The sequence below is a fragment of the Charadrius vociferus genome, unplaced genomic scaffold (assembly GCF_000708025.1).
Source record: "Charadrius vociferus isolate BGI_N301 unplaced genomic scaffold, ASM70802v2 scaffold610, whole genome shotgun sequence".
NCBI lineage: Eukaryota > Metazoa > Chordata > Aves > Charadriiformes > Charadriidae > Charadrius > Charadrius vociferus.
The window spans coordinates 757,953-769,411 of record NW_009646437.1 but is presented as its reverse complement, the minus strand read 5'-3'; the positions used below and the strand labels follow the sequence as shown (position 1 = coordinate 769,411).

General features: G+C 48.4%; 1 protein-coding gene across 1 annotated transcript in view; it reads right to left on the bottom strand.

Annotated features, from left to right (window-relative positions):
• The window catches only part of GALNT14 (polypeptide N-acetylgalactosaminyltransferase 14), a 61,514-nt gene that overhangs the window by 29,333 nt on the left and 20,722 nt on the right, over positions 1 to 11,459 (bottom strand). Inside the window, exons 3-5 of the mRNA XM_009881958.1 lie at positions 9,222 to 9,320; positions 8,216 to 8,223; positions 3,803 to 3,834 (exon numbers count right to left, since the gene is read on the bottom strand). Coding sequence (XP_009880260.1) covers positions 3,803 to 3,834; positions 8,216 to 8,223; positions 9,222 to 9,320 — 139 coding nt within the window. The remainder of the gene's footprint in view (positions 1 to 3,802; positions 3,835 to 8,215; positions 8,224 to 9,221; positions 9,321 to 11,459) is intronic.

Here is an 11,459-nt window from a genome sequence, read left to right as displayed (position 1 = left end):
ATCCATGACAGTGCTTGACCAACTCAACAACCCAGCATATGGGGTGGAAAAGCCTAGGAACCCATCCCTGCCAAAGCACAGATGACCAGGCTTGGATTTCCAGAAAGAATACAGTAGATGAGACCCAGAAACCACCACCACCACCCCGCCAGTAACCTACAGTGCCCACCTGTCAGGTCCCTGTAGCCTGATCTAAGAGCTGAGCCCCCCGTATTCCTGGGAAATAGCTGAGATTCACCCTTTACTACCTTTGTGAGCAAAAGCAGAGCACTACGTAAAGCCAGGAGAAACAGGCTTTTCAGCAACGTGCACATTGCACCGAGTTTTCTAACGGGGCTTACAGCTCTGCTGCCGTCACCCCACCACCTCTGCCGGGGCTAATGATATGGTGTCTGTCGACAGCAGGGCCAACACAGAGAAAATTACCCAGCTCAAACCCATCTTTACAGTGCTCACAGCCGTGGCAGGACAACTCCTGTTTTCATCCGTGAGCTGACTGCGCTTCGGAGACTGCCGAGAGGATAAGAGCAGGGTTGGAGCCTGCCTATTTAATGAAAGAGAGGGGCTGGAGGATGTGGTTCACAGCTCCCTCCAGGTGAGCAGACACTGTGAAACGTGGCTGAAAGCTACAATCTTCCCTTAATTATGCCACCGAGGTATTTCTTATTATTATTATTACTAAAAAGTGTAGACCTGTTCTTCCCCTTTCTCGCACAGCACAGAGGTGGGCAGAATTACACGTGCATAAAATCCTGCCCCATCGAAGGGTAAAGGCTGGCTTCTTGAAGCAGAAACCCCAGGGTATCCCAAAAATCTCCTAAAGGCTTCACATGGGCTTTGATAACACCAGTTATGGCATGGGCCATTCCAGAATTTAAACTCCTTTGCCGTCATCCTGAGCACAGCTCCTTTTTCAAACAGGATTTAAAAGCCCCCCAGATTTCACACCTGAGTCTGCCTTCTGGTCTGGGCTAGGATAAACCTCCAAACCTACAGCTGGCATAAGAGGAGAGACACCCACTGAAGCCTCTGACACCTCCAGACCCTTATCATCAGGTTTCCCCGGCCTCTCAGGCTCCCAAAGCTCTAGTAAAAAGCCTGGAAGTCTGGAAAAACATGTCACTGGCCCAGACCCCGGTCAAGGGGTCACTGAAGGGCCTGGGAGCCACCAGCCCAGCTGGCAGGGACCCAAAAGGCTCTCACAGAATCATCCTCGGATATCTGAGGACGTTCAGCCGAAGGGCTGCATTTCTTTGATGAAACCTTCTTGATGAAAAATCACAAGCCCACCCCACCCAGGAGGGCTTGGAGTATCTATGCCCATTGCCAGGTGCCCGCTGCCTGCGCTGGTGTACCCCCACCCCACCAGGTGCTGGAATTACAACCCTCCAGAGAGAGAAAGAGCCGAGCCAGATTTTTTTTGGAAGGAGAACAGTACATCCCAAGGCAGGTTCGTGAAATGGATCCTCCCTCCATGTTTTGCTGTGGGTTGTTTTTTTTTTTTTTTCCCCAAAAGAAATCCTGGAAAAAGAGGGGGTGATCTCAGAGCAGAGCGGGTAAGGCTGGCATGTCCCTTGTGGAGCGCCTCAATGTCACTTCCAAGCTCAGAACCACTTTCCCTGGAAATGCAATCCCAGCCCCCTCCAGTTTCAGGATCTTGGCAAAAGCCACGATTCCCTCCCTGCTTCAGATGCTTTGCACGTTAAGGTTGGGGTGAGGAGGAGAAGAAAGCCTCTGCCCCCTAAGCAACAGTTACAGTGGGAGCCCTAACAAGCCAGGAGCTGCTGTGGCCACCCCAGCATCGCTAAGGCTTGCACCAAGCAGGGTTAGACAACACTGCCTCGCCAACGCCTGCAGCCTGCACGAAGTATTAGAAGAAGTGGCTGAATGCCCCTCCTCCCGCTGGGGCACACAGAGCAATTTAGATGTGCTGTTCCCACCTGTCAAGTGTTTTTTAATTATTATTATTAATAGGTTTGTTATTTTTAAAAAATCCCCATATGCGAGAGCTGAGTTCAGCAAATTACCGCAGCTGAGCGTCAGTACAGAGAGACAGGAGAGCAATATCATGCTCAGTGGAATATTTAACAAGCGCTGATTGCCTGGAAACCTAACTTGGTGAAACCTGCAGGAAAGAAGCAGACTTGTAAAAAAGCCAGCAAAATAAATAAATAAGCTGCTGAGAGCAGGAGAGGGGGAGGCAGCGGGCGACTTGAATATTCAAAGCCTGCCTCCGCCCAGTCTCCCCTATAGATTCGCCTGCCAGAAGTGCAGTGCAGGGCTTAACTCTACAGGAAGGCGGACCAAAGGGGCTGATTCTGCTTTTGCTGGTAGCAGCAAGAATAACTCAACCAAAACCGCTGCACCGGGCTGTAGACTCAGACCTGGGCTCATAGCAGTACTCGGCGACTTGGAGGAATTCCACACACGGCACCTCTTATGGAAGAAAATCCAGCATGGACCGTTTTCAAGGCACTGGGCTAGGGAGATGTGCAGCTCAGTCTCAGCTCGGCTGCAGGCTACCACTGCTCCCAGGTCAAGCCGTTTGCTGCCAACTCTGTGCCTCGGCTTGCCACCCCATCAGTCAGGGAAGATGTCCCCTGAATGCCAACGATGGCCATCTGTGGGATGCCAAGGGCAGACCAGAAAAAGTGGGAAGAGCTCAGCGCGCACGCTGGCGAGGGAGGGACGTCTCCAAGGCTTACCCCAGCTCCATGAACCATCATCCTTCCACGGGGTTAATGACAGACACCACCATGGGTGACGCAGCACCAAAAGCAGCCTCACCCAGCACCATCACAGCCCTCTCCCATCACTTCCCTTGTGGGACTCACCCACGGCATGACACTATCCCACATCCTGAGTGAACAAAGCCCTGGCGAGAGTGGTCCAAAGGCTGGGTCTGCCACGGCTGCAAGAGATCTGGTGTCCACTGATTTCAGCAGGCTTTGAGCTCGTTGCAAATCCGTGCACAGACACCTGCAAGCCCCAAAACTGCCACCAAGCCCAGCGACACTTGATGCAGGCACAAAGAGACTGTGACCGCAGCCGGCTTCCCAACACAGCCCAGAGCAAGCACCTTGGCTTTTCAGCAAAGCCAAATTCACGTCTCCAATGCATTTTCTACCTGTGCTCTATTAATCACACGATAACGCACCCATGCTGCTGGAAACACAGGAGATTATGAACACCCCTCCTGCAGCGCTCCTCAGGGAGGACAGGAAACAGGCGCCGAATATGGCACGTTTTCAACATTATGGGGATTTTTTTTTTTTCAGTTAAACTATAAAAACACTTTTAAAATTTCAAAGACAGCTTTTCTATTACTTGTGCCTTTGCTCAGCTTTGATTATTTTTTTATACTTTCTTTTCTTTCTTTATGCGTGTGCATGGCTTTTTTTTTTCCTTTTATATGGATAAAATCAAAAGACAATTAGTATTACAGTGCTTTGAAGTCCCCCTGTTATTTATAGAATTTTTTCCCCAAAATCAAACATAGGTAGATATACTTCAGCAATAGGCATATTTTAACAAATCAAAACAGCTTTTAATCTGTTGAGCCAGAGATTACAACACTTTCTCCCTTAAATTGCCAAAAGACGTGTTACCATCAAAATGAAAACTCATGCCTCCAGTCCAGAAAGTCCTTACACTTATTCAACCCCATAAAACCAGATTCGCTGCTGAAATATCTTGAAAAGTTAATGCTGAATTTTTCTTTGTTTCAATGGATTTAGCAGATGTTATGCAAATGTAACGACAGAGAATTTCATCTTAAATTTTCATCATATGGTCCTTCTTTAATCCTCTTCAACAGTTTGTTGGGATCCTTTTCTACCTACCCAGAGGTAAGCACTGGATTCAACAATTTAATCTCCAAATAAATACCAGTGCAAAAGTCACCCTGACATGTAAGACACGGGAAATGTTTGCAGGGAGGAGTTCAGTTCTTCTGACCAAAGGTCAGTATGTTTTTGGCCATTGCCCAGAATACTAGTTGCTTTAGAGATGTGACTGTGGACATCGATCCTCGGGAACTCATGAACCCATTAATTCTCTCCATGGCAACATACTGGGACTTGTTAAGTGGGGGAGAAAACAAACCCTTTGGGAGTATAATAAAGTGTCAAAAGGGCCAAGGGTCACAATTATCGAAATCAGACCGAGAACGTGGAGAGAAAATGCCCGCCAAAATGAACTGCTTCAACAACCCAAAATGGCTAATTATGTAGGAAGAGAGACATCACACCAAGAATAACCATAATGAGCTTTGATTACACTGCGGCTTTCGCATTTTATTCTTTCAAATACCCACCAAGCTCTTTGAAATTCAAGAGTTCTCTTATGTTAACATCAAAAGGTAAAAGCGCATGGAGGGCTGTGTACTTAGTCACCTCGAGAGATGATTAGCAAATTAAGGAAAAAAAAAAAGCCCCGGGTTTAAGTAAAAAGAAGAAAAAAAAAAAGTTGGCACAAAGTGCTAATTATACAGTTTCTGCGCAACACCTGGCTTGTTTTTGCTTCTTTAATCAGGCTCGTTTCAGTTATGGCACAGACTCTATACGGTGCCACCGCTGCCTAAGGAAGGAGGTGCGTGGCTTTGTCATTTCGCTGCCTCAGATGTGTCTGGATGCAAACAAGGTTGTGGCACTAAGGGAAGGTTGCGAGGTGCTGGCTGTCCAGGACGTCACTTCTCTCACTTACCAGAACTAGAAAATGAAAGGCATGATATTCTCCTCACTAATTAATCATCTAAATATTTGATGCAGTATTCACAGCACTTGCACCAGGACTTTTGCCAAAGGATGTGTTTTGGTTTGTCAGTGAGAGGTAAATAATTAAGTCTCCTTATTTCTCTTCCGAGCTCCCCAGCTGCAAGTTTGAAGAATAAATAAATAAAGACCACTCAGCAGATTAAACGGGACTGTCTCACCCTCTGCCCAGCAGGTTGCCAGCACAACAGCCTCCTACGCTCCTCTCCTGCCCAGCCTGCGCCAGCGCTGACTGGCCGTCAAGCTCCCAAAATTGCCTTGCTGGAGAAAGTCACAGCGTGATGGTCTCTGATGGTCCAGGAGCAGAGCATCACCCCAGGCTGCCTGCAGTTCTGCCTCCCAGAGCAGGCAGTGTTTCTCTCCCCACCGCTCCCTGGGATGCTCCCAGGGACAGAGCACGCACCAAGCCTTGCTCCCCGCAGACCTCGGCAGGAGATGCTGCACTACCTCAAGCCCTGAAAGCATGACTGCCCCATCCAGTGGTGGCCGCATCCCAGCATGTCAGCGTGCAGAGGAGGGACGGGAAGGGAAGAAGATGATATTCTCATAAGCAAGGCATGGAATAGATCCCCTAACCACATGGGATCACACGATGGGGAGGCATTATTACCCATCACTATTGAGAGCCCCAGCACCCAGCCTGGCCCCAGGTGACGAGGAACACATCTTTCCTGGCCACGCTGCTCCTTCCCCTCTAGTGACTGTTATGGCCTTGGGAAAATCCTGAAGCTCTCCCTCTGGAGGAGCTGGGTAGCTAGAGCTGGGCAATGAGCTGCATTCCCTTCCTAAATCGAGGCAAGCACAAGATGGAAAGAGAGAAAAGGAGAAATTGTGGGGTTTTTTTTAAAGCAAATGCCTCTGTATTGCTTATTCTCTCCTTTGGTCCTGCTTTCCCTTCTTGGGTTTACTCGCACGGTCCCATCCCCATACTGTTGGAGACTCACCATCTTGAACACACTGAGCCTTGGAGCTTGAAATACATGAAACCAAACTGTGGGGGGCATAAGAAACTTGACCAAGGTAATTCAAAAAGTGAGTAGCTGAAACAACAACCCGATGGCAGTTTCTTCACTGTCTGCGCAGTTAAAAAAAATATATATATCTCAAGAGCTACTTTGCTATTCACCATCTCCTCCTTTCTGGCCTCTTCTCTCCTTTTCTATTTTTCTTTCTCATGACATCCAGCCCCTACTACCTGGACACTTGTACATATTCACAAGCATAGTTACATACACATTTATAAACGCTGACTACATCATTTGCAGAGATCTGGGCATTCGATTAATTCAGTTTTTCTTTTTCTTCCTTTTCTTCCAGCTGGCAAACGGTCAGAGAAAAGATTGTGAAACTTTTAAATTAATTCATTATTCAACACAGTCCAGTAGCTTTTCTCAATAGCTCTGACGACGCAAATTGCTCATAAATGAACTGTCACAAACGCTCGCAACATGACTTGCGTAAGAGGTGCTACAGAGGCCACGTATTGGTGCCTCTGCTTCACGGGTCAGAGCACTCTCATCCTCTCCAAGAACCGAACGCAACACATCGAGCCTGCGATACAGCTCAGCCTCAGCCCTCAGCAAGAATTAAAGCTCTCCAGCACCCAGGAAAAGTACAGGAGTAGCAAAATCCCTCCTGATTGTCATGTATGTGGTCCTTCCTGTGAGAGCTGATGTCTATCCTAGCTACAGGGTGCCTTCACCAGCATTTCCCTCCGCCATCCCTCCGTGTTTACATGGGGTCCCGTAAGAAGTGCTCCCTTTGGGAGGACAGGCTTTGGACAACCCAAGCAATGTCCTTCTGCCCTGTTTCTTGCTCTTACCATGGTGGTTAAGTGAGAACATTCATTTTGCAATGGAGCTGGAAAATACAACTCACTGGAACTCAGGAAACCAGGTTTGCAACCCAAAATCTTCCACCAGCTACAGAAAAATCAATTCTCTGTTCCTCAGTCAGTCCATCTGTCGCCTGGGTAATACCCAGAGCACACCATGGAGATGTACTGGGGAGAACAGGGTGGAAGAGGTGCCCATTTTACTCACTGCCGTGCTCAAAGCACTTGGAGACACTTGGCCACAGACTGCTCCAAAAGGCACAAAGCAGTGTCAGGAGGAGAGAGTTTGTTGTGACTAGCCATGGAAAATGATCCATGTTGTTACAGCCATAGTGGGATGGAGTTATCTGGAAGACCTAATTAAACTAAACGTTTGCTGAGAGTGGGGGGGAACCAGAGCAGTCAGAAGGCACAGCAAATTAATCTACAGAGGCTGAAGTGGCAGATGAGCTCTCAGCTGGGTCCAAAAACAGGCAGGGAGATGGCAGTACGTGCACAGTTACAGCTGGAGAGGAGCAAAGCAGGAGCCGCATCACTATCACAACTTGCCACCAAGGGCTGGTACCTCCCCTAGGGCCAGCTGGATCAAAGCAAGTCTCTAAGTACTGCATCCAGGAGGAAAACTTCAAACCCTGATGCCAGGAGGCCACCTCCAAACCATGGGAAACAGAAAATAGATGGTCAGCTCAGGAGAGTTCAGGATCTCAGCCCAGGGAGAGGCAGGGGAGATGGGGACCCACAGCCTGTCATCTGGGTTCCTCCCTGCCCGGACTTGTCTCTGTGGTGCAGCTCAGTGGGATGCTCTGCAGGGCTCTGGCACTGTTTGCAGAGCAGCCTCCAAGAAAGAGGGCTCAGAAGGGTCTCCAGAACTAGGGAAAACCTCCCCACAGACAAGCCACGAGTGCTGGAATCTCCAGGGCACGTGAGCAGGGAGGAGCAGCGCAGAGTGACAAAGCTGTGGTGGAAATCACACGCAACCGGGTAAGGAAGGCAGTAAAGCCAACTAATCAAGTCAAGCAAAGAAAAGAGGAGCAAGGAAGAAAGCCTTTTCATACCTGGAAATCAGAAACTTCAGAATACAGTATGCTAGAGGAAGAAGGAAAAATTCAAACTACCTGTATTTCTAACCTTGCCATCATTGCAATGGACAGTTCCTTAATCAAGCCAGATATGGGGGATCCAGGCGTAAGAGCCGTACAATGGGTCTAACATCTCTCACGTGACATCACTCATGATCATACCTGCCAGGACAGTCAAGTACCGAGTTGTGGGGAGAAATGAGATTAAAGTCCATTTCTGCACTTTACATGTTATAAGCATCCTGTATCTCAGGGGCCAGAGGTGCGCACTTTGCTTTGCCTTGCCATCTCTGTTACAACGGGTTCTGGAGGATGGGAAAGCCACGCAAGGCACTATAAAGAAAAAGGAGAAGGTCCACAATCAAGGAGCTGGTACGCAGCTCCAAGTGGAAGTTCTATGACACTCAAAATCCACACACCCTAGAGAGAGAAAGCAGTGATAGGTTATTAAGTGTAAAGCGAAGGAGATGGGATTGGGCATGAAACCATAAAGCAAAGCAGGAATTCAATTTCAGGACTGTCAAACTCACTTGTGACACTGGGCGTGTTCACCTGAGGAGGGATGATGTTGGCAGAAAAGAACCCAGCGAGGATGTGATAGTGAACAGGGCAGAGCTGAAGTCTCCTCACAGCCAGCAACCCCAGTCTGACCAGTACCAACAATGGCAAGAGGTCCCTGGGGATGCCAGAGTTTAACTGACAAGGCTTACAGCACAGCACAAACCTTCACTGTGTTTGCATGAAACACACCTGCAAAACACTTATTACTGGCACAGAGCAGAGCACACCCAAGCTCGCTACGGAGGAACCCACCAGCCAAGACCTGGAGGTAGACCCCTCAAAGGTCACTAAATCTTCCCACAAGAGAACTTGCAGATTCGAGGCACACATTGGGATTAAACACTGATTTCAAAAACCTGCGGTGAAAATGAAGCCTTTAGTTTATCCACTACAGCAAAACACAGCCAAGAACAAACCGACAAATGAAGGAATGGCCGCATGCCCAGAGCGCTCCACCGTGTATCCAGAGGAGTACAGAAACCGTCCTTGAAAATCTAGTCTGCATGTGCACCATTAGGGCTTCTCAATTAGCAAGCCTTTCTGGCACTTGATGGGTCACTGGAGAAGCTCAAACAGCAATGCCGGAGCAGACATCTGCAGAATAATAGCCGTCCCTAGAGGACTGGGACAAAATACAGCTGAGCACTGATACCCAGCTGGATAGAAAACCTCTTATCCCAGACTCTGACTAATCTTCCGCCGCTGCCCCAAGAGCACCCCGTGCTAGACCCCGCGAAGGGAGCACAGCTACTTATTTTCCTGAGCATCCCACTGCAAAACCTACTTCTCAGAGATGACCTTTCGTGCTAATTTCTCCCGGTAATCATTTGAGACCACAGCTGGTACATCCAGTCCCGTAGCTGCAGTGAATGCAAACAGATTCTGCCTTTATTCACGAAAACCTCTAGCCCACTCGTTCTTTTTTTTAAGAGCTTTTATAAATATGAACATTTTCCCCAGATTGGGAGCTCTTACCTCCGAATTGTCCTTAGCAGGGTTGACCTGGCCTCGTTGTGGAAGGTGATGACGACGCTGGTTGGCGGGAGGTCCTGGCGATAGTGCAAAGTCATACACCTGGGGAGGGAGAAAGAGGAAAAGGCTCTTCAGGCACTGGAATTCAAAGTAGGAGCTCACTTCATTAACGCAGGCAGCAGAGTCCATCAGTAGATGGTCCTTCAGCCACTATAAAAAAAAAAAAAAGGGGAGTTTTTCTGCGTGAATCCTTTCTGAAGGAGTCCAGAAACTGCCAAGTAAGTCATGGCGGATTAAAGCAGCAAAAAGAGCTTAACCGTCATTAATAGGAAGGGATGAGAAAGGAGGCACCCAGCTTGCAGCCTTTTTCTCTAACCATTGCTTCCCAGCTAGCCCACCCTCCTGGTGCCACCAGCTTCCCACATCAACAGGCAGTTAGAAGATAGAGGCCCTCCCTTTTTGTATTAGCTAGGGCAATGCCACCTTCAGCAAAGATACTCCTCGCTGACGTTAGCACGATGGGATGAGAAACAGGTCCTTCGCACCAAAGGTAAGGCAGAGGTGAGGTGCTTGCAGAAGGCGAGCTGCAAGTCTTACACTGCCTCAGTAGCTTTCTGAGCTTCATGGGGCTTTCAGTGTCATCAGAAGTACCGGGTTATCATGACAAGGTCTTTTTCTTTCTTAAATTAAGGCAAGGGCCCAAGCACTCTCGCACCCACCCGGCTGGTGGCACCAGCAGAGGTAAGAGCATCGTTGCAGCTCCAGCTCTGAGCTGCCTCACTCCCACCTCCCGAGGCAGCAATTTCCACCAGCTGGCTGCAAAGTAAGCCAAGTCCCGCTTCTAAATTGATTGTTTCCTTATTCATTCTGGCTTAATGGCATAACCTGACTACAGGGAAGACTGGGATTTAACACTTTCCCAGGCAGCCTGCAGAAGGTGAAAATCCACAACTGCAACCACAGCCCCTGCTGCCTCCTTCCCAGGAGGAAACGTCATAGACTCTGTAATTACTTTGACTTTTAGATGATGAAATTTGTGGCCTTTATAGACTGACACCAACATATTCCTAGCTCAGGAAATCCAGATATACCTCTTACATCTATGCTGCTCTTTCCAGGTCCCTGCCAGCCCCTGTGATGGCCTTAAGATGACACACCAGTGGCGGCAGGGCACCCTGTGCCTAGCCTGAGGAGCTCCTCACCACAGCCATCATGCCCCTTCCCATCCACGCACCACTCGCCTGTTCTGGTTTCACTGCCCAGGTGCTACCACTACCATCCTCAAATGAAGCAGGAAAGAGAACCGAGCAACCACTCTTCCAACAAACCATCAGTTTGCTCCCCCAAAGCTCTGGACCACAGTACTTTTGAAGTGAAGTAAAAAAGAGATGGAAAAATTAAGGTGGGGATGGGAAGGAGAAAGCAAGTAGCAGTAGACAAATGTTGCTGGTTTATGCTATCAGCACAGCATGTTGCACCTCAGAAATGCCCAAATGCTTGAGATACTCTTTTTGATGATGTTTTTCACCTTTTTTGAATTTTGCAATTGAAATTGCATTTGTGATTACTTACAAAGAGACATAAATGAAAGGAAAAGAGTGCGAAATAATTCCAAAGATAAGAAAAAAAAAGACATCTTGGGTGGGACAAAATATTTTGCAAGCTCACACTAAACTGGTTGCTGCCTTCTCTCATCAAAACCTTTCTCAAATCCTGCCCAACTTGACCAAAGCAGATTTCTCATTACCACCCTGTTCTTTCATCATAGTCACCAACCCCCAAACTTCATCATTCAACCAATTCTAATTCTAGGTCCATCCTCAAAGGACACTAAAGTTGCATGGTCACTCGGCATGCAGGAGAAAATTCAGTGGCATTGCCCCGTGCGACAACCACCTCATTCATCAAAGTTACATCTCAGGGATGCTAAAAGCAGAGGAATCCTGAATTACTAAATAGCACTGGGTCACGCCCTGAGCTGCTCGACTGGGTCACTGTGGCCCCTTCTATCATGCAGTAACCACCTTCAACTGAGCTTTCCCAACTTGATATGATGAGAAAGAAGCTGCTGCTGCTCCTGGTCTGGGGCGCTCAGGCTCAGCTCTCACTTGCTTTGCAGAGCTGCAGGGACAGACGGCGACAGAGCTCTCCCCGTGCTATTTATACACCATTATCTCCCTAACCGTTCCCAGATGCGTGTCCTTCCACCCGCTTCCAGCACGGCATCAGGAGGGGTTGCGT